We start from the raw sequence: 23,301 nt of genomic DNA, 5'->3' as shown, positions 1-23,301 counted from the left end.
CATTAAAATACTAATGTAAAAACATGCACACATCTGTTTACTTTTTTTATGATAATAAAAAAAATAAAGTGAAATTATAAAAATAAATATAAATATGTTTTATTAGTTTTATATGTAATATTTTATTATAAATAATTATTTTAGTTAAAAAATAATTAAATTTTAATAAAAGTTGAATTAAAAAAACTGTTAAATAGAAAAAAATCACTTAAAAATAAAATTGATAAGCGATTACTTAGTAAAGTATAAACTTGAAAAAAAATTGTGTACATCAAAATAAAAAATACTCTGTCATAATATTTATATAATATAATATAGATATAATATAATAAATAAATTTCCTATATATAATATTTATATAATATAATATAGATAAAATATAATATAAATTTCCTATTCATCACAAATTTTACCACAAATATGAATATTTTTTTTGTCCTGATTAAATTTAACTTAAAAATATGAAGTTTGTATTAATATATATATATATATATATATTTTTATTTATATAATATGAGGTCTTTATTCCTAAGTATTGAATTTTAATATATTAAAATAAAATAATAAAAATTAAAAGTATAAACTCATTAGCATTTCATAAAACCAATTTGATTTACAGAAAATGTTCCAGTTCAGTTTTTTTTTCCCCAAAATGCTTCTACTTTTATTGGTTCACTTCGCTTTTTTGGATGAAATATTTGTTCATTCTCAGGAATAGATAGCGGAATTCAAAAGGTTGCAGCAGGAATGATCTTCAGAACACTCTGATGCTGAATCCAGCACATAACTCTTCTGATTCTCACCATCCAAATCAAACCAAGTTTCTCGTGTTGGCTAACTCAGAACGTTAGCACAAACACACAGCGTCAACACCTTCGAAAGCAAACTTCGAGAGACGAAGAGAGAGATATGTTGGAGGCTAAGTGTTTGAAGAAAGCAGTGGTTCCTTCCACTCTGATTGACTACCCTTCTCCTGGAAGCATCCAGTGCACTCGCCTTGCACTTCGTGTAAGTACCATTACCATCTCCATTTCTCTCATCTTCCCTTTTGTCTTATCCCTTTTGAAATCACTGTAACCTCTTTTTGTTTGTGATGACTTCTCAGGTTAGCGAGGATGGACGTTCTTGTGTTGTCTACATAGCTTCCGGTCCCCACATTTATAAGCTCCACCTCCACGTATGCACCCTTCTTCATTTTCTCTACTCGAAGTGTGGAATTTTAGTAGTTTTATTTTTTTTCTTCAGTTGTAGACTTTTGTTGTCACAAGCCCCTTTCTTGATGTGATGTGGTTTTTGAAGTGGTTAAACGACACTGGAAAGGAAACCATCGATAGAAAAAAGAGAAAGTTTGAAAATGCATCTAATTGAGTTATTTGGTTTGGATGGTATAGAGACTTGGGATGGGGTTTGTTGTTCTAGTAAAATTCATTGTGTTTGTTAGATAGGGCGTGATTGGATGAATTTCTCAATGAGCAGTTAACAGAAAAGAAAGTAAGAAAGTAAGAAAGTAAAATTGGATAAGTTTCTCCCATAAGTTGAATTAGCCTATGCATCATTGGAGTACATGATTGTTCTAGCTTAATCAGTAATCTCGAGTTCGAATCTTATGTGCACAGATGTGTTAAATACTACAAGGAAGAATTTTATCACGGATGTGATCTTACTTGACACGAGTAGGACTATCTAGTCTCAGAGAATAAATATTAGATAATGAATGAGCCAATAAAGCTATCTCATTTAGCTTCTTTAAAAACTGATTAGAACTTATGCATAAATAAAGTTTTAACTTATGTAAATTTGTTTTACCTTGTTATTTTTTTTTATCTGTAAATGTTTATCGACAAATTCATCCAAACATACTTAAGTAAACTTTGTTGTGCTAAAACACAAAGTATCACTTTGCTGATTTATTTTGGATATTGTTTTGCTTAACTATGGTTTATATATTACTCTGTAGATTGCTTTGGGAGAGTCTTCAGTCAATGAAGGAAAAGATAGCCTGTTGATACCTGAACACACTGAGGTATATATAGGCTTGTAAAGAAAATCCTACTTCCATGATCTTTGCGAATGTTTACTTATTTACTAATTTAATAAGTCTGCCTATTGTTGTCTCTTACAGATTATTGACTCTTCATTACTCAACCGATGCCCTCATCGTTCAGAAATTCAGAGTATTGCTCTTGCTGAGGTGGAGAGTAAGTGACTTTTCAATTATGAGCGTTTCTTTAATATTTTGTTTTGCTACACTGTGTCTGTCATCAAAACTTGCATGGACATAACAGTTCTATATTTTAACCTACTATGATTTTAGGCTGTGGTGATGTAATGTTGGGAAGTGTGGATTCATATGGTCATCTCATTGTGTCTAAACTAGATGCATCTGCTGAAGGTATTTTTTCTTTTCTTTTATGTTAACTATTAGAAAGTGAGTTTTCTAGAAATTAAATTTAACTTGATTTATTTTGAAGTAGACCTACTGGCATTTGATTATGATGTTCTTCTAGAAAAATATAGTCATACTCATTTAAAGACATTGGATAGCCAACTAAAAGGTGGAATCTCCCACCCAAGAGTCCTCTAAAAAATTTGACACGAGAACCATTGCATACCTTCAAGGTAAGCACAGACTTAAAGTTAACATATTGATGGGAGATAATTTTCTGATGACTAAAATAAGAAGCCTGGGTTTCCATATTAACATCCTATCTGTTCATTCTTCAGATAGTCTGATGCCAAGGGGTATGACCAATTAAGTTTGTGAAGAAATCACCATAGCCATTTACTTGCCTAATGTCCAAGACAATGTTGATAGAATCAACCTGCTTTTTCAAATTAACTTTTGCTGTCTGCATTTTCCTTCTCCCATATTTTAATTTTATCCAGCTTTTAAGTTATCACTGAATCATTGTCTTAGATTTTGTTGAACATATCTGCAGATGTTGATAAGCTAACATATTCTGCATTGCCTCATGACAATGGTATTGGGGAAGGCAGTTGGTCAGGGCTCTGCTTTTGCCCAAATCAATGGTCTACGGTAGGCACTGTACAATTGATGGTGGTTCCATTTACACAATTGTTTTTTGAAAAACCTTAAAGTGCCTTACTCAGTTTTTACTTTATCCAGACAGCTGTTGCCCGTAGCTTTTGCAAAACCGTTGATATTTATGATCAAGACATGCACATTCGCACATTACGACCGTAAGTGGTTTTTATTTTCTGTTTTCAAGTTCAATTCTTTGGAAATGTTTACTTTCCACCATTCATTCATATTCTAATTCTTTCCATGTGGTTGATGTAATGTTAATGACATGCACCTCAAAAGAATTTGATACATACTTGAGAAGGGTCCGGGAAAAGATTTAGTGAAGGGTTGCATGGATTGCTTGAGTTCAATGATATTTCATTATCCTTTTTATAAAGATGTTTTAAATAATAAATTATTTTACATTGAAAACAGGAGTAAATTACACTTAACACCTACATCAATATTCCTTATATTGGTATATGATATAATATTTTTAAAATAAAGGTTAGTGTAATTATTAAGAAGTAGTCTTTAAGCCTAACTCAATCCCGCAAAACCGACTTATAAAGTGAGGTTTGTACTCACTTATATGTTATAAATTGACATTATCTCTAGTCTATGTGAGACTTCCAACACCCCCCTCATGTCGAAGTATATACATCTCAAGCGTGAGACTATACATTAATGAGTGATCCGATAGTGGGTGAAACAATATGCCTAACAAACAACAAATCTTACTAAGATAGTGATAGGATATAAGGTGATAGGTTATAATGGGTTTAGGAAATGAGGGTAGTTAAGAGGGAAGAGTTGTTTGACAGTTAGTTAGTTAGTGGGAAGGGGAAGGGAGTTTATATATAGAGTGTGTGTTTTGTACAGGGGGAGTTAGTCATTTTGTACATTTGGTGCAGACTGGATAATTGTTCTAGTGGAGGGAGAGAGGCTTCCTTGGGGGTGATTCTTTGTACATTGTTTCACTCATATATCAATAATATACATACTATTTTGTGTCTTTTCGTGTGTGCTTGAGAGTTGAGGAGTGTTGATCGGTTTCTTGACAAAAGAAACCTATTATGTTAAAAAGTAAACTTTAAGCATAACTCAATCTCACAAAACCAGCTTGTATGGTGAGGTTTGCACCCATTTATATATTATAAATTGGTCTTATTTCTAGTCCATGTGGGACTTTCAACATCAATTTTTCTTTATAGTGGTATATGATATAATATTTTTTAAATAGAGGTTAGTGTAATGAATAAGAGATGTGAATATAATGTCCTCAAATCATTAATGGGAGTTAGGAGGTTGACAAAAAAAGGGGAGTTAGGAGAAATTTGACAAAATTTAGATGTTTGTGTAATTTTCTCTAAACATAATTGGTCTGTCGTTGTTAGCAGCTCTCTGTCTTTAGAAGAGTAGAAGAAGTTGATAATATTTGGGTTTAGATATTGGACTTGGAGTCTACTTAGAACAAGAAACCCTAATAACAGGGTCACTACCCCATTACTCCCAAGTAATGGAGTGGAGAATAACTATCTTTATGGCTATAAAAAAAGACCTTTACATTATCACTAGAAGGGAGAGATGCACATTGAATGTTTCTGGGCTAAGTAGCAGGGACAATAATGATAAAAGGTTGAACTATTTCCTATGACTAATTCTTTCCAAGGACACTCTAATCACTATAACCATTTTGAATGCTCCTTCACTTTTTTGGAATTCTCTCAAACAAAATGGTTATCTATTTCAAGATGGCAACCATGTTTTTGACAAATATGTCCCAAAAACAAAAGGAATATTGTTGACAAATGTTTTTATCTGTTTATATTTCTTTTTGAGAATTTCCCCGTAATTAATTTGTCCTTTCAGGCTTTGGTACCCTACTTCATTAAACTTCTTGCAAAATGTAGTTAAAGGAGATCAAAGTTCTACATTAGCTATTACGGAAGGAAGCCAGGTAAATTTGTTGACTAATGGTTTCTTCGATGTTTTTATTTGTTGCAAATTGTATAACATGGACACTAAATTTTGGTGTAATGTTTACACATTAGACTAGACACATGTTTTGCATGGCTTGTGAAGCACAAACTAAGATATGGATCCGGGTGACATCTAAATTAAAAGTCATGTGACATGAGGACATTGCTTATTATTGAAAAACATGGCTTCTAACTGTGGTTCTTCCAGGGATAAATTAGCACTTTCTAGAAAGAATAGGTGCATTTAGAAGCTTCATCATTGAACTTTGAATCAGACCTATGCACCCTCTCACCATGAGATCTGCAAAGGCAGGAGGATGGCCACTTGAGTCTCTACTCAATATAAAAACTCTAAGAAAGAAAAATACCCGCACTTCACAAAATCCACTCAAGATTTGTTATGAACAAAGTTGTGGCAAAAGTTCACAAATATTCTCCTTATATAGAGAAGCTCGGGCATGGGAAGGAGTGATAAAACACTTCCTTTCCCCAACCCTCTATTTAAACAGGAAAGAAGTCTAACTAAGCCATCCAAACATCCAAACAAAGGTTTGTTACATGAAAAGCTATTCTCTTTTATCTCTAAACTCTTGGGAACACCCTCCCTTGTATTTTCATCTCCATTTCTAGTTAATCTTCTTGAATTGTGTTAGAAATAAAGAAGCTTGTTTCTCAACACCAAGAGGGGAGGTGAATTGGTGATTTATAAAAACATGCACTTTTCAAGTCTTTTTTCAGAAATAGAATGATCTTTAAAACTTTCTTGCGCTGTAAGTAAAGTGCGTATGCAATGAAATGTAAAGGATAGAGAAAGAAGATCAAACACAGTTTTTATCCTGGTTCGGCCTTAATGCCTACATCCACTCACCCTTCCAATCAACCTTTGATTGAAGGATATTTCACTATATAATGATTGGAGAATTACACCAAAGGTTTTACAGTGAACACACTCTCACAATGTAAACACCTTTCCCACTCAAACAATCAAATATAGAAACGAATACACCTGCGCACACAGAACCACACGTTCTTGCTACAGAATCCCTTTGAGAATCCCCTCTCAAAGTCCAAGAGCTCCTCACTCTTCTTCCTGTTGCACACGAACAGGGACACAACACAATCAACAAGTGCAAAAACTTTTTCTGATCACAGCAAATACACCTCAGCAGTGCGAATAGGATCAGCCAGTCAAGCTTTCAAATTTCCTCTCAAGAATCCTTCAAGTTTCTTCAAGATCTTTGCTTCTTGATTCTTGGAGCGTCAATGTAATCTGTAAAACTTTCTCAGATCAAAACTATCAAATATGAAAATGTACAAATGATCAAGTGTTACAGAAATACAAGCAATGCGTCAATTTATAGTTTCTACCATAACAGACGCAAAGTAATCGATTACGTTAGTGATGTAATCGGTTACATAATAAAAAACCAGATGTAACAAAATTATAACTAACTCAGCTCTTAATTGAATGCACAATTAATGTAATCGATTCTCATTTAATGCTAGTCAAACATATTTAAAAATATGACCGTTAAAGCATTTTTGACTAAGCTGAAAATAGTTTTCAAAAGATAACAGACTTAATTGATTACATAAAATGTGTAATCGATTAAGCTTAACACTTAAACAGATTTTGAAAACTTTTTCTCTTCAAAAACTCATCACAACACATTTGAAAATGATATATGCAAAGACATGAGTTTTAATCGATTCACCAACTAATGTAATCGATTCAAACTTGCTGTTTTGCCACAGTTCAAAACTTAAGCTTTTGTGCTTGTGGTTTTCATCACTTAGAAACATACAGTATACATACAAAGATATAATCACATCATAATCGCAGTAGTATGCAGAAACAACAGTATGTCCAACATATGCATTAATCATCAATAAGCATTTACATATCCACATATGTATTAAAAACAGAAAACACATTTCTGTTGTGTCATGACAACATCTGTGTTGTTACTGTCAATGTGTTGTCATCAACCAAAACAACACAGGAGTTGGGTTCAACATTCACATGGCTTCCCCTATCAACAAATTGAATTCTTCCTTTCAATAATCACATCACTTTTAGGGAGATGTTATGCAATGACATTTAGAAAACATTATTTTTGTTGCTTAAATTCTAGCCTTGTTGTTTAGGTTCTTCCCTTTTCCTACCAAGTCAATTGAGAAGAGATTATTCAAAGACATTGAGCTAATCAAATTGAGGTATCAAACTACACAAATCACTCAACATCGCAAAAAATAGGGTCAAATAATGTCATGTTATTTGGTGACTCCAATGACACATCTATGTCTTTTCGTTCCAAGAAATATAAGCATTGGATGAAAGATGACCACATGCTATTTATCCTTGGGATTCAGAAATATGGTTGAGAAAAAAGGGAACAAATTAAAAGTCTCAAGTTAAAAGTCACGCTACTTCCTTCACAAGAATGGCTCACAGGAAGAGAAGAAGGATCTTGACTCAACCTTACAAGACAATGACAGGATTGTTATTCCTTGCCACATTGATTGACCGATCTGAGTTCTCCTCCTGCCACAAGGAGTGCAAGTAGCACAACATATGTTGCAGCTTAACCTTTTGTATAACGTCATCAAATAGTTGGACATAAAAACATAATAATGGCATTTGAATTTGGTTTCTTTTCTAGATTTATTTGTTCGACAGTTGCAGAAGTGCAATGAGAACAAACAATTTAACCACCTAACAATGACTAACTAACTTGATAGATATAGTTGTTTTAATAATAACTTTTGGTTGTCAAGCTATATATAAGTTGTTTTCTATTTTTGTGGCAAAAAGTAATATTCTATAGATTGTGTTTTTTATTACAAAAATGATGTTGGAAAGCTGCCTTAATTGTGTCACTGATTGCCTGCTTAATTTGCAGTTTCTTTGTAAGTTGCCTAAATTGAAATCTCAAGCATGATGTTTAGTTTCACATTGACAGGTGATATGACTAAATGGCGTATATAAGTAGAGTGGAATTCTTATTTTCCAGTCAATTTTGTGGTGTTGGAGTTAGATTCAAATCCAAATTCTAAGATAAGACATGGGTGCTCTAGTCATGTATCAATTTCATTTCACTCAACCTTTTTTATTTTATTCTAGCACATTACATGCACATGCATTTCTGTTTTTGAAAGTTTTAGAATACAGTGTCTTGATTTTTGAGAGTGAAGTAAGACTTGCCACAATGGTAAGGTTGTCACTTTGGAGGCCACAAGTTCAAATCTTGGAAATAACCTCTTTGTGGGAGTAGTACTGTATGTGTCTACCCTCCTTTATCCCACTAGGTGGGCTACTATTGTTTTTTGTATATCTGTCTTCACATGTGTCTATGTTTCTGTTTCGTGGTTTATAACAAGTTCTGCCTTATGCTTCGTATTTGTTCATATTTATATGCACTTGTTAATATAATTTCAGCTATCAATATGGGACTTGAGAGTGAAAGAAAATGGTGGTTGTGTACATCGAGTTTGTGGCATCCCTGGTGATATCTTTTATGCTGTCTCTATTTCTTCCAATGGTAATGTTGCTGTGGGAGGAGCTGATCGTACTGTGACTATTTATGATCCTCGCAGGTTAGCTGCTGTTTTTGATTTCAGGAAAAATCATATAAAAAATTTGGCGTGTCATTTTAGTCTGTGAATGTCAGTATCATTTAACCCATGTAAATATTGTATAGATTCAATAGGAGCCATGAGACTGCTCCCTTTCTATTTTTATTTTACTTTTAATTCGCCCTAATTAATCTTTAACATGAATGCATTTTGATATAGATGGTCGGCATTGTCTAGATGGGTGCACTGTTCAAAATACGAGGTTAGTTTTAACAATTTTTTTGCCTTGATCTCTCAGAAAATTTTTGTTTACCAGTTTAAAAGAATGTTTCTTAAAGAAATTGTAATATCGTGGGCAATTACGTTTTGTTTTGAAGTTTTTAAATAATTGATTTGCTAAACTAATCTGATTCTTTAATTTGTGGATTTATTTATTTTTTCTAAACAACATCATCATCTTAATTTCAGATATAACAAGGGGAAGTCAGATAATGTATGGAATGATGCACCTTTGAATTCATTCATTCTTTGTGTATTGGCCTCATGTATTAATACGCCCTTTACATCTAGCTTCGTTGGATACACATTACGCCCTTTATTTATTTGTTTTGCTTTTACCGAGTTTCCTGTGTAGTTGAAACCCATGGTTTACTTCAAACTATGTTTTTTTTTCTCGAATTCAATAATATGAACTTAAATTTGTTTTCTGACATAGGGAAGTCAATTTCAAGTTAAGACTAATTTAAATAGCTTGTTATCTTATGCCAATTTCTAATTTCTTATTTTCACGTCATTTAAGCTCTAGATTTTCTTCAAGTTACTCAAAAGGAAATGGAATACTAAGTCTATTAAGCTTAAATGTATTTTTTTACTTTCATTTTCTATGTTTACAAATATTTGAAAAAATGATTCTTGTATCCATCTTATTTCTTGTACAAATTTACAAAGGACAGGGAAAACAACATGTTAGGAATCTTTAGTGTAAGAACCTAACAGTCACCCTCACCACTGATATGCACTCACACAAGACAAAAAGAATCAAACAATGGGTATGTTATTCACAGTAACAATCACTGAGTACCAAGTGTAATTCGAGCGCCTAACCCCTCTCACCAAGTTCGAAACCGGTATGTACAAAGTATACAATTGAGTAATCCCCTTATAGAATTACAAAAGGTTTACATTTATAGGCCCCTTGCCCGCCTTCTCCAACTGTTCCACCGCCCTATCTTATATCCTATCACAACAGAAATCATGTTTTCACTATTTCTTAATTAAATCTCTGAACAGAAGAAACATAGAAAAACATAAGTTACAATTTTGTTCTTAATTGCAAAAGGTTGCAAAAATAGGAAATCATAACAAAAATATCTCGTTAATCAATATATGGTTCTATTACTAGCCTCTCTCTGGGTTGCCATTGGGGATTGTGGAATATGGTTTTCCCGTCAGTGCAGCTTCACACTCATTGATGTCAATATTCTTCTATATAAAATAACATTTTTGGTTTCACGGTGGATAATAATATCCTTCAGAATTTGGTTTTTAACTTACTCAGTGGCTTTGTGTGATCCATATAGTTGATTTCCTTAGTGGGATAAGGTTACTGTTGATGTTGTTATTATTGTTTTAGTTGTTGCTTATTGCTGCCACAGATGACTGTAATTGATTTCATTGATACCGCAGATAACAGGGCTGGCTTTCTCAACAATAGACCCGGACTGCATCTATATTCAAGGGGTTGATTATGAGGTAAGTTTTCTCATTTTTTTAATAAATGTATAACTACTGTTGTCAACCAAAATATAAGGAATAAGAAAATGAAAGGTGTGTGGAGGATGTGTAAACTATAGAGGGATCCATCTAATGAGCTGTCAGAAAATTATTGAAAAGACTAATTGACAGTAGATTGAGGATGAAGACCTGTATATCAAAGTATAAATTTTGTTTAATTCTACCAAGGTCAACTTTGAAGGTTATAATCGACAAGGCAATGAATTCTGTATGAACTCTTAGCCATGGGAATTTAGCAGAAATTTATCCAATAATCATGCTGTCCACCAATGTTCAACTTGTTCTCCGTACATTTTTATCTTGCACTTCGAAAGATGTCGGGCTTGTTTGGATTAACTTTTGTTCAAAGCATTTTTTCCAAAGTATTTAGAGGTGAACAAATGTAATTTTTCATTTGGATACAAATGTTTAAGAATTATTTATTTAGCAGTAGCACGTTTTTGTTTGTTAGCTTAAAAAATATATATATTTTTTTATTTTAACATTACTGAAATAGATTTCCAAGAGCACTTTTTTAAACTGTTGGGGTGAAGTGTGATTTTCCAAACTGGCTTGTGTATTTTGTCTCAGGATAGGGATTTATATGATTAGGATTGCAATAGGAAAGCAAATATTTGAAGAACTTTTTTTTTCTGTTCTGCAACTGGTTTATTTTGTATTTTATCACTTGGCTTTAGATGTATTATAGAGTCTTTTAGACATGGCTGTTTCATGCACAAATGAAAGTGTTAGTTTAGTGTACCAAATGTATTCCTACTTGGTGTAGACATGACATTACAACTCTTTAAACTAAAATTTTACAACTCACCCATAGTGAGCGTATTCAGGATGCTTTTTGTTAATGCCCTTTAGAGAACATGTTAAGGAATAAAAAATAGAATTACTAAATGACAAGAAAATCATTTAATTCCTTTAAAAAAGTTAATGCTTTCATTGACGACACCCTCTTTTGGATTATATTTTTGGTTCATATCCATATTATTCTCGTAATGATCATCAATTTCGAGCAACCAATGCAGGTCTTTTGTGGACGATGGAGAGACACCACCAAAATATTTTCGTTTAGAGGAGATTCCAATTGGCTAGGCTTTAGTAAGGTCTGTATATAGCTTGTTTATGATTTGTCACTTGACTCCATTGTGGTATCTGGCCGAAATCTAAATGTGACTTTGGAATCTGCTTTCACATGCTTTTCTTTTTAACAGGCACACTGTTCCATTTGAATGAAATTTACTCTGTTTTTTTTTTTTAATTTAAGTTGGGTTACTTCCCAAGCATGCGTTGATAAGGGTATACTTCTATAGCTTAGTGTTCATATTTTTTGAACTGCTAGCATCACTTATATTAGTTGCGTGGACATCACTATCCACAATAGTTATTTTAGATTAGAAAATTAACAATGATACTTAGAATTAAAAATAAATTCTTATGGGTTTTTAAGGAGACTTATTTTTTCACCTGATATTGAAGTTAACTTTCTTAGAAGAATTGAATTAATCAAACTCCCGAATGCTTTCACTTGGATCTTATATCATGTCAATTAAACCTCTCTTCATTCCTTATAGAATCTGGATGAGAAACTCAAAAAAAGGAAAGGAAACTCAAACAAAGTGACAGGATATAAGTAATAGGAGATAATGGGTTTAAGAGGAAGGAAGAGTTAATATCCTAACTGTTTTAGTAGTTAGGAAAGGAGGGAAGGGAGGTCTTGTATAAATAGAGTTCAATTCATTGTTAGAAGGCAGTTAGTCATATTCTTTTGTATAGACAAGTCTTGGATCTTGTGAGGGGGGTTAGGATCCTGTGTCATCATTGTATACGACATTCGTTGGTGTGAATACATACAATTCTTTCGTTTAATTCCCCTTTGTGTGTAATTGTGTGAGTGTGGATTATGAGACAGTTAGGTTTCATATACCCAGTAACCTAACACAAAGGAACTGAAAATTGCGGATAGAAGTTTCAGAAACTCCTTTACAGCCACACCCTTGGCACTTCGAGGGTCCAGGAACCTCCCACTAATCAAATAATTTTCTCCCTACCTCCAAAACCTGAGAACGCACCTATATTTATACAAGTTTCCCAACACAACAACTTAACTAACAGATTTCTCAGCTGTTTGAACTAAAACAAATAGCTGCATTTTCCTTTTCCCTTGTTTCTTCTTTTATGGACCTTCGTAATAGGAGTTTGTGTCCTAACAATACCCCGACCCATAAAGGTGCAAACATGATTCACATTTTATTTTTCATCACAGCAAAAACAATTGATCTTTTCTTGGAGCTCTGACGGTGTCAACCTTTTAAAGTTGTCTCTGTTGTGGCCATCCCTGTTAGCCTTTTCCTCATTACTGTTCTTGCTGGTAACAGATTGAGAAAAAGAATTTGCTTCTGCCGATGATCTGGGTGATGCTGAATTAGCTGCTACCATTGATCTTGGAGGTGCTGTTATCAATTCCTTTGTTCCTCTTTGAATAGGGAAACTCCTACCCCTCCTGTGTCTCCATAATCCCCTGCTACCTTTGCTACCCTTATATTTTTCCCTTCAATAGCATGGGCTTTATTATTATCTCCAAAAGATTTGTTGTTTTATACAATTTCAATTCTGCTCTGATCTCTTCCTGCAGTCCGTTCAAAAAAATCTTCATCAAATACTGTTCATCCAATCCCTTAATAACTCCAGCAAATCTTTCAAATTGAATGATGAATTCACTTACGGAGTTCTCCTGCTTTAGAGACAACAGTGATCCAAAAGGGTCTCTGTTAGGTTTCTAGATAGAGGAAACCAGGAAAACCACTGCAACCACCTATACTCACTGAATAGATCTTGTATTATTGATTCAAGGCAACAAGTACAGCAAGAATGCATCCAAGGGACAATGTTCCCTTCACACAGGATGCCCATGATCCTGTCAACAATTCTCCAAACTTTCAAAAAAGTCCCTGCATACAAAGACCCCCCAACTATATATAGAAAGTCTCACTCAACCTAACAACCCAACTAACAACTACTTCTCTATATGTTTCCTCCTAACATACACATTACATATCCTATCATTATGCACGGCTGCAGAAACAACCTTGTCCTCAAGGTTGAAGTTTAGAAACTGGCCCTTAATTGTTGCAACAATTTCCCACGCAGCTGCCTCAAGGCTTCCTTTCTGTCCTTGGATTAACACTTGCTACAAGACTTGATTTCCCATCAGACAATTTGATAGGTTCTTGGGATCAAGAACCTATGGAAAAACACTCGAATACACACAAAGGCAATTTATCTGAATTATACAGCCTCCTTTTATTGAAAAGAATGAAAAGAATCAACAAGAATGGTGATACAACGTAACCCGAGAGCTTAACCTCCCTCCAAAGAACTACAAGAGTTCCCGCCAAACAATAACACTCCAAAACTACCCTCTCACCAACCAACCCACCCCTTTTATACTGACTTACCTAACTGCCTTGGCAGTTAGACTGGGTAATGTTTCTCTTTCTACTAGATACAATTAGTTCCCTAACAATACTCCCCTTTCCCCAACAACCTTGTCCCCAAGGTTGAAAAACTGCTCTCTCTCTCTCTTTTTTTTTTTTTTTTCACCCCATCTTCCAAAGGAGGCACCCTCTTCTCACCCACAGCCTTCTTTAGTTGGGGAACGTGAAATATTGAATGTATTCTTGCTGCCTCGGTTAATTGTAAATGAAAATCTACTTTCCCCACCTGCTGTAGCCGTGCAAGGAGCTTCAGTCAATTCACCCAACACGTCACCTCCTATCCCCTGCTCCACTACGCACATTTCCCAAACCCGAAACCCTGACTCAACGTCCATTATTTTTGTAAGTGCGTCTGTGTCAACCAGCTATCTTGACAGCGCTGGATCGCCTTTGATCACCATCTTCTCACCCGCCACGACGTATTGCATGGACATATCTTTCCAATTAATAACCACTTCCCCCAATTTCGCCAACCAAGCCACGCCCAATATCAGATCGACTTCCCCCAGTTCAAACACATACATGTCTTCCTCCACCTCAACGTCTCCCAGCTTCAATCCCACCTTATCGCAGCGTCCACTTGTCCACTTCTTCCGACCGTCACCTAAACTCACGGCGTAGGTAGGTGTTTCCCCGCCCCGTAGACCTAGTTCCTCCACCACGCTCCGGCTAATGAAATTGTGGCTGGCCCCACTGTCGATCAGGACTACCACTCTTCTCTCCTCTATCAACCCGGTCAACTTCAGGGTCTTGGAAGGCGTCAGCCCCTCCGCCGAACATGCCGACAGCTCCAGGGTTTTTGCTTCCAGGTTAAAGTTTTCCTCCCATTCCTCCTCCTCGTCCTCCGCTAGTAACAAGACCCTTAAGCTTTTCTCCGCACATCGATGACCCGTAGCGAATGGTCCGCCGCATCGGAAACACCTTCCTTCTTCCCGCCTCTTCAGAAACTCTGGATAAGGTAAGTTTCTGATCATTCTTTCCCTGTTATCGCCTCCCGATGTGGTATTACCTATCGCATGGGCGTTACTCGCCATTGATGAACCGTCTCTTCTGGCCGGGCCCACTCTGTCTGTCCCGCCGATCCTTGTTGCAAAACTGCAATCTCCCTCAGCCCTTACGATCGACGCCGAGGTTCGAGTACCCGCGTGAGTCACCTTGATCCCATTCCACGCTCCTCCGCCTCCACGGTTTATGGCGTCCTCCACGTCTCTCGCCACCCTAATCGCAACCATCAAGTCTGGGGGACCCTGGATTCTGACTTGGCCCTTAATGTCTTCCCGCAACCCCGCCAAGAAGAAACCCAGAATCAACTCCTCCGACAGGCCCTGGGTCTGACCCAGTAACATCTCGAAACTCCTTACAAACTCTTCAAGCGTTCCCTCCTGTCTCATAGTGGCCATTTGTTCGTAGACCGTCCCCCTGGACCCACCACCGAAGCGATTAATCAACCCCGTCTTCAAACCCATCCATGTCCGGTTCTTGGCTTTCTCCTGCCAATACTTGAACCAATAACTCGCGCTCCTCTCCATGCTAATGTAAGCGAGTTCCACTTTGTCCTCCTCAGCCACTTTCTGGATTTCGAAAAATCTTTCGGCTCGATTAATCCAGATGTATGGGTCTCCGCCTTCAAAGGATGGCAATTCCACTTTCTTCCTCCAGTTGTGCGATATTCCCCCAGTATCGCCTCTCCCTTGATTATCATTCACTGAACTGCTGCTTCCCTCAGAACCACCCCCTTGATGGTTTGCACCCCCACTCATCAACCTCATCATTTGTTGCAAATCGCGTCTGATTGCCGCGGTCTCCTCTTTAATTCCCTCCACTGTGATCTCCAAGTTATCCAGTCTTCCCTCCGTCTCGCTACCCATCACTGGTTCTCCTCCTATCGGATCCGGCAGGTCGGACCAAATGATAGGTTCTTGGGATCAAGAACCTATGGAAAAACACTCGAATACACACAAAGGCAATTTATCTGAATTATACAGCCTCCTTTTATTGAAAAGAATGAAAAGAATCAACAAGAATGGTGATACAACGTAACCCGAGAGCTTAACCTCCCTCCAAAGAACTACAAGAGTTCCCGCCAAACAATAACACTCCAAAACTACCCTCTCACCAACCAACTCACCCCTTTTATACTGACTTACCTAACTGCCTTGGCAGTTAGACTGGGTAATGTTTCTCTTTCTACTAGATACAATTAGTTCCCTAACACAATTCATCAAACTTGGGGAAGATTCATCAGCTTTGGTGGCCTTCTTCCCATTATGTCTACCAAACAGCTTGGTAGGTAGAAGCAGGCACTTTACTTTTGCACAATCGTCATGATAGACCTGAAGATTAGTAAGAATCCTTCCAATTACACCAACATCCATCAAAAGTTTCCTCCTCAAAGTAACTTGTGGTTGAGAAGGGTTTGCTGATGGAAATACTTTGTCATAATCCTTCCAATTTGGATATTTATTATGTGCTAGTCTAGTTAAGGTTTATTACCGTATTGCTTGTATTGTTTATTTACTTTTTTTATATGGATGCAATACCTTTAGGCACCTCCGGTACCCTCATTATTATTATATTTTCTGTTAGGTTCCTGGGTTGGAAACCTAACTATGAACACTAACATTAGGTAGAAACAGTAAAGAAAGAATGGGTTCTATTATTGACAGCGATAGAAATCTATTTACAAAGAATGGTTGGGAGCATAACCTCCCTGGGAGCATAACCTCCCTCTTCTGGTCAAAGTCCAGACTTTACATAAGAATACTCCATGCCTTCTACAAAGTTACAAGAGCTCTATTTATAGCAGCTTTGACCCACTCCCCTATTACAACAGAAACCTCTACACCCTTGACTGTCCGGTCCTGCACTCCACACATCCTTAACCGTCGCCCCTGCATTATATCCTATCATTACACCTCGCTACAAAACAACCTTGTTCTCATCGACGGACGCTTGGCTCCCCTTTGAGTGTCCATCCTTCTAACAGGAAAAATTCACAACTACCGTATTGGGTTTCATATTGAGATTATTTTGTTGAATCATTCCAAAGTGAAGTTCCTCAAGGATTGTTAAAATTTTTATGAAGAAATATGTAGGATGGGGTACTTGGCATGATTTTTTGCACAGATACTTCTCTTTCAAATGACACAGTTAAACCTTGGGAGAAATGTTAAATAATTGTAGTGTGCTAAAAGAATAAAAATGAGGGCAAAATGGTTGATTGAAACCGATGCATGGAAATTAGCAATGGATGTAAACATGCATGATGACCAAGAATTTAGTTGCACACACTGTTGTGGTTCTGCCAAGCCCATAAATAATGTTGGCTTAATTCTATATTGTTCTTTCGCAGCTTTCTATCTTTTTACTTTTAAACATTTAAAGGCTTTTACTCATGTGAGATATCACTTCTAATATTAGTGTTTGTTACATCGCAGTGCTCAGGGAAAGACGTTTTGGCTGGATGGTGTGATTCAGGCAGCATATTTATAGCCGATGTAGCGAGTAATTGATGAAGTGGTGTCTGTCCAGTAATTTTCCCATCTTTGTAGAAATTGTCACTCCAACGTATGTAAGTAACCATGGTTAGTTTTATGATCGAAGGCTAATTTAGTGTGATCAAGCTTCATAGGAAGAAAATGTCATAATGAATTTCTAACCACAGAATGTGATTTAAGATTACGGAAGGCATTATTTTTGTGACCTGTATCAATACTGTGATGTTCATTTTAAGTTCCTATCTTGACAAAGTAATTATTGACATATCAAGGCTAATTGTATGCTTTACAAACAAGGCCATTATAGTGTTATATGGCATTGAACAGGAGCATATGATCATTCAATGAGAAGACGGGACCTTTTAAGATTATATTATGTTTATCTTTTGTATTTAGTTAGTTTGTTAGTATTTTTTACTTGTATTTTGAGTTTAACTTATATATTTTTTTATTATAAATAAAGTATGTATATTGAACTAGAGATATTAATTCCATATATAATTTTTATAATATTCAAATTTTTATAATATTCAAACAGTTAGTTTTTTGTTTTTTGTTTTTTTGGTTTTCCCTTATATGGTTATACTTTTTTAAACTTTAAGTATCATGTCATAACTTTACATCATGATGTTGATACTGTTACCGCATATCATGGAGCTTCTCTTTCTAAATATAGTTTTTTGTCTCCATGCCTTCAATCCTCTGGAAAGCTTAAATTATTCTTGCCATGGTCGGTGAGATTTCATATTTTAAGCTTTCTTTTACTGTTTGTTAGTTTTCTCTTTATAACCATTACTATACTCGAGCTAGGCCAAGAAATTTAAGACCCTATCTGACGAATGTTTTGTGGTCCCAATTTGAGTGTTTCAACTCCGGGAATCTGGGTAATGGTCAAGGATCTTGCTGCTATAAGGATGATAAAACTGAACCATGCTCCCATGTTTATGGTTTGAATCAATCTCTTTGTAACACATGAAGTTTTTCATTTGACAAGAAAAAACTATTGACAATTAATTATTTGTCATATGAAGATTAATTGAGACTATATCAGTTTAGGGTTATCTGATGATTCCTTGGAGAGAAGAGTGTTGTTATTTTAGACCCTTTTGGGAAAACACCCAACCATCTACTTATCATGACCCTGTTTAAAAGTCTATATGGACTTCAGAAAATCTTATCCAAGCACCAACCCCAACTTTGCCAAGAAAATACATTAAACAATAAGTTATAAACCTAACATCGGAATTACCATCGACTTTAACTATTTTGGATTGGAGTTTGATTATGCAATTTGGGGTTTATGCTCTTTTTCTTTACATACTCCTTATTTAGATGTCTGCACTTTTATATTGGAACTCACCATGTAATTATTGTTTTTTTGTTGGTAATTCAAACAAATTGATATCAAGAGTCATAAGATCTTCGTAGAAATAACAAATACGATCTTCGTAGAAATTGCAAATACCGGAGTTTCCTTTCAAGTATTGATGCTCATCAAGAACACCTATGACAATTGGAGCTTAAGGATGATAACTCTCCTTGGTTCACATGTGTCGCAACTGGGATCGCGACGGAGAGGACGGCAAACCGTACGAAAAATAAGGAGTTTGAAAATCAGAGTTTGGAGTCGCAACTATAGTTTATTTTGGAAAACTATTAGGAGTATAAGTCAGTGTTATTCTTTTGTTGTATAGCTGTATATACTACAACATAACAAATGTCCTTGTAATCTGTATATAACAGACACATAGTTTATCACATTTCAATAATACAGTATCATCATTCAGTACCTGACTTTCTCTGTTCTCTCTCTATTCTTTCTCTGCCACTCGGTGTACATTTTCTTTTGCTGGTCCAACAGAACTGGTATCCAGAGGTCAAGTTCAAGACTTGGGAGCTTCATAAATCATCAAGGCGCAGCGGAGGTGATAGGCTATCGTTGAAGCTATCAAACTAATACTACTTTTCAAGGCAACTTCAGTATTGTCAAGTAGTATCCAAGAAAGTAGATAGAGCTAAAATAACCCTGAGTCGTCTCCCTACAAACACGAAATTGCTTTCGAATATCAGACTCTTATGAATGTTATGCAATGCTTATGAATAAAAGTAATGGTTGAAGAATGTTTAAAGAATAAATAAGAAACTTAAAAACAGTTATGATTAAATAGGCTAATTCCACTACTTTTAAATTGTTCAATTGATTATTATTTAAGTTTCAAATTAATTAAAGTACATTCTTAATTAATTTGAGGGCGATCATGCATTTAACCAAAGTAAATTCTTAATCAAATGCAAAACCTTTCTAGATTATTCAAAATGAATTCAACCAAAGTACATTCTCAATCAAATCCTATTGTGCTTAATCATGTCTATTCTTAAATCGCCTAACCAAATTAAAAACTAATCAATCAAAGTAAATTCTCAATTGATTATAGTTGAAATTATTACTACCAATCAAAGTACATTCTCAATTGATAGTAAAAACCAATTAATCATATGAAAGTTCCTAAATTAAATTAAAGTAGATTCTTAATTAAACCTAGAAACCCTAGAACTCATATAATCAATATGCATGTAGATTCAAATACATTATGATGCAAAAATCTTTGCTTTTAACAAGGTAGAGAGATGAAAGACATAGAGAGAACAACTTAAATCAATAATCAAAATAAACAATTGCATTAACTGAACGTAACCTCATAATCCATCATGGAATTACAACAGAATAGCCCTAGATGCTTAACTCTCCATGAATGGAGTTGAATACAAGATGAAAGAAAAGTGAGAGGAGTATGAGAGAATAAATGAATGAATTGCTGTCTCGTGAAGTCTCCCTTGGGTCTCTTTATATAGGCTTGATTGGGCTTGGACTCTGAATATTCAGTTGATAGAATCTTTTATCTTATATCTTCCAAATAACTAAAAGATTTAGATAATTATAACATTATTTGGAAGATATTTTCTGTTGATATTCCCAAATTAAATTAATTCAACAACTGAATTTTATCTTTTAGCTTTTCTGAATTTCCAAAATTACACATAAACCCTAAAATTTCCTTTATCTGCACTTTAGCCCCTTCAGAATTTCTCCAAAATTGCACCAGAAGCCCCTGTTGACCAGCTTTGACCAGAGAGGTCGCGTCCAATGGGAGCTCGCCACGTGGCTGCCCTCTTCCTTCCCCAATTAGGGTTTCAGATTGGGTAAAGGCTTCCCCTTCCACCTCTACCGCGAATCTGATGCAGGTTTGGTGACGAAGCGGATGTCTCTCGTTGATGATGGAGGCGCGACATTGGCGATGCGGCATTGGTGCGAGGAAGATGGTGGGCGCGAATGGAGATGATGCTCGAAGCTTAACAGCGACACGATTCTGGGTGATTGGGTTTCTAAGTGTTTTCTCTGGTAGGGTCGACAATGCGAAGAAGATGATGGTGGCTGTGGAAGAAGGTCGCGAGAAGCGTGGTGTCACGGCGGCCATGGAGGTCGCGCTTTGGTGCTGACGGCGCGACGAGAAAGATGGTGGCCTGAAGATTGATGATGAACTCGCGATTTGTCTCGCGATGGTGGCGTTTCGTGGCGGTGGCTTGCGGTTGACGGCGATTGCTGTGCAACGACGGCGGCACATGGTGCGTTGGTGGCTAACGAGAAGCTCGCAAGGAAGATGGTGATTGTCCGGTCATGGCAGTGGCGAGGAGGCTCGCGAAGTGATGGCGGCTTTGGGTGGCATTCTGCAGCGGCGTGATGGAGAAGAAGGGTTGTGCGATGATGTGGTGCAGAGCTTGCGTCAATGGAGGAGAGGCGCTGTGGTGGTCGCGGCAGCGGTGGACGTTGACAGTGGTTGCTGTGCGACGGCGACTGTGCGTGATGACGGCGACACGATAGTGGTGGCTAGGGTTTGGATTGGGAATTAGGGTTTCCTGTGGAAGATGATGACGTGACAGAGGGGAATGATGTGGCAGCATGTGGTTGGTCTATTTGGTGTGCAGAGGATTAATGACATGACAACTTCTTGATGGTCAAATGTGTGGGTATTAGATTGCCATGTGGCATGATCTGGTGGAGTCTAGTTTAGGAGGGGTAGGAACAGGAAACTTAGGAGGTGTATTTAGAATAGGGTTACTCTTTGGCTTTGTATTGGGCTTGGTCAAGAGAAGAGGGGTGTATGTAGGGAAATTGGGAGGTGAAAGGGTAAAAGTTGCCTGTTTGGCCCATCTGTTGGACCTAATGGTGATTGAAAATATCATGAGATCTTTACCTCAAAAATTTGACATAGTTGTGGCCATAGAAGAATCAAGAGAGTTGGAAAAGATGAAAATAGAGGAATTGCAAAGCTCTCTGAAAGCACATGAGATGAGGATGTTTGACAGAAATCCTGTCAAGATTGATGAACAAGCATTAAAGGTTCATCATGATAAGATTAATGCAAATAAGAAACAAAATAAATGGAAAGGAAAGAAGGGAAATTAGAAGGTGAGCAGATCAAAAGATGATCAAGATGATGAATCAGAGGCTGTGGAGGGCAAAGGAAAATTTGAAAAATTTCAGAAGAAGAAGATAAAAGGAGCACTGAGTGTTTCAATTGTCATAAGTATGGACATTACTCATACGAATGCTATGCTAACAAAGGAAACCAAAAGAGGTATCAAGATAAGGAAGCTTATGTCGCTCAAGAAAATTCAGATTTTGAGCCTTTAACTCTGATGGTGACTACCACTACTGAAGGTCCAAGCTCACAGGTTGAGTCCTGATATCTAGACTTTGGATGCTCAAACCACATGATCTGTCATAGGGAGTGGCTAATCAACTTTGATGCAACAAAGAGGAGTAAGGTAAAATTTGCTGATGATAACACTATAAAAGTAAAAGGAATGGGGGACGTGACAATAAGAAGAAAGAATGGATCCCATGCTGTGATCACATATGTTCTATTTGTTCCGGACATGAAGTGTAATCTACTGAGTGTTGGCTAGTTGGTGGAGAAAGGGTACATGGTTGTGATGGGAAATCGTGATAGGATGGAACTGTATGATGAGAACAAGAATTTGATCTTGAGATGCAAGATCTCAAAGAACAGGACATTTCAGATCAATATGAATGTAGTAGAAAATCTGCAGTGGATGAATGTTGTGAAGAAAGATGAAGGCTTGATTTGGCATCTAAGGTTTGGCCATTTGAATTTCAAAGACTTGAAGCATCTTGGTGAGAAAAACATGGTATCTGGAATGCCGAAAATCACTATACCTAAGAGTGTATGTGAATCATGCTTGGCTGGTAAACAAACCAGAAAACCATTCAAGTCGTAGATGAGAACAAGAGCAAAAGATTGCTTGGAGGTGGTGCATTTTGACATATGCGGACTGTTTGAGGTATCTTCTTTGGCTGGAAACCAATACTTCATAACATTTGTCGATGAGTTCAGCAGGATGCTTTGGATATATGTGATCAAAGTGAAGAGTGATGCACTTGATGTCTTCATAAAGTTCAAGGCATATGTAGAAAGGGAGAATGGAAAGAAATTGAAGATTATTCGAACTAATGGAGGAAGTGAATATACTTCTAGTGCATTTGAGAGCTATTGTCAAACATGTGGAATTACACATGAAACCACTACACCATATATTCCTCAGTATAATGTGCTAGTAGAAAGGAGAAATAGGACAATCCTCAATATGGCCAAGAGCATGATTAAAGAGAAGGGATTGCCAAGAAATTTGTGGGGTGAGGCAGTGTCAACAGCTGTATACATTTTGAATATATGTCCTACAAAGAGGTTGGAAGAGAAGGTGCCGTGAGAGGTGTGGACAGGTGTTAAGCCAATTGTTAGCCATCTAAAAGTATTTGGATCACTAGCCAATTGTTAGCCATCTAAAAGTATTTGGATCACTAGCTTTTATGCATATACCGGATCAGAAATGAACCAAGCTACAAGATAAGAGTGAGG

The 23,301-nt window shown here is 36.4% G+C and overlaps 1 protein-coding gene across 3 annotated transcripts; it reads left to right on the top strand.

Annotated features, from left to right (window-relative positions):
- The first annotated feature begins 635 nt into the window (after window positions 1–635).
- On the top strand, window positions 636–17,733 carry LOC108343754 (uncharacterized). Of its 3 annotated transcripts, XM_017582121.2 has the most exons (13): window positions 639–1,008; window positions 1,106–1,177; window positions 1,958–2,023; window positions 2,123–2,198; window positions 2,315–2,392; window positions 2,940–3,037; window positions 3,128–3,201; window positions 4,898–4,985; window positions 8,447–8,604; window positions 8,803–8,845; window positions 10,270–10,335; window positions 11,397–11,474; window positions 17,303–17,733. In XM_017582121.2, exons 1-13 carry the CDS (start codon window positions 910–912, stop codon window positions 17,375–17,377), a joined length of 1,071 nt encoding a protein of 356 aa, XP_017437610.1. In that variant the 5' UTR covers window positions 639–909; the 3' UTR covers window positions 17,378–17,733. The 3 variants fall into 3 exon arrangements, with proteins under 3 accessions (XP_052723399.1, XP_017437610.1, XP_017437611.1); XM_017582122.2 differs by lacking the exon at window positions 2,315–2,392; XM_052867439.1 differs by lacking the exons at window positions 10,270–10,335; window positions 11,397–11,474; window positions 17,303–17,733 and adding an exon at window positions 9,052–9,354 and having other exon boundaries at window positions 636–1,008.
- Window positions 17,734–23,301: the final 5,568 nt, after the last annotated feature.

The sequence above is a fragment of the Vigna angularis genome, chromosome 8 (assembly GCF_016808095.1).
Source record: "Vigna angularis cultivar LongXiaoDou No.4 chromosome 8, ASM1680809v1, whole genome shotgun sequence".
NCBI lineage: Eukaryota > Viridiplantae > Streptophyta > Magnoliopsida > Fabales > Fabaceae > Vigna > Vigna angularis.
The sequence above is the reverse complement of the archived record's forward strand: the minus strand, read 5'-3'. Positions and strand labels throughout refer to the sequence as shown.

Bases quoted from the DNA above. Each gene is read 5' to 3' on its own strand.
- LOC108343754 (XM_017582121.2), top strand. From the start codon at position 910: ATGTTGGAGGCTAAGTGTTTGAAGAAAGCAGTGGTTCCTTCCACTCTG. The intron at 2,199-2,314 runs GTAAGTGACTTT...CTATGATTTTAG, and splicing joins TGCTCTTGCTGAGGTGGAGA to GCTGTGGTGATGTAATGTTG. The intron at 2,393-2,939 runs GTATTTTTTCTT...ACATATCTGCAG, and splicing joins ACTAGATGCATCTGCTGAAG to ATGTTGATAAGCTAACATAT.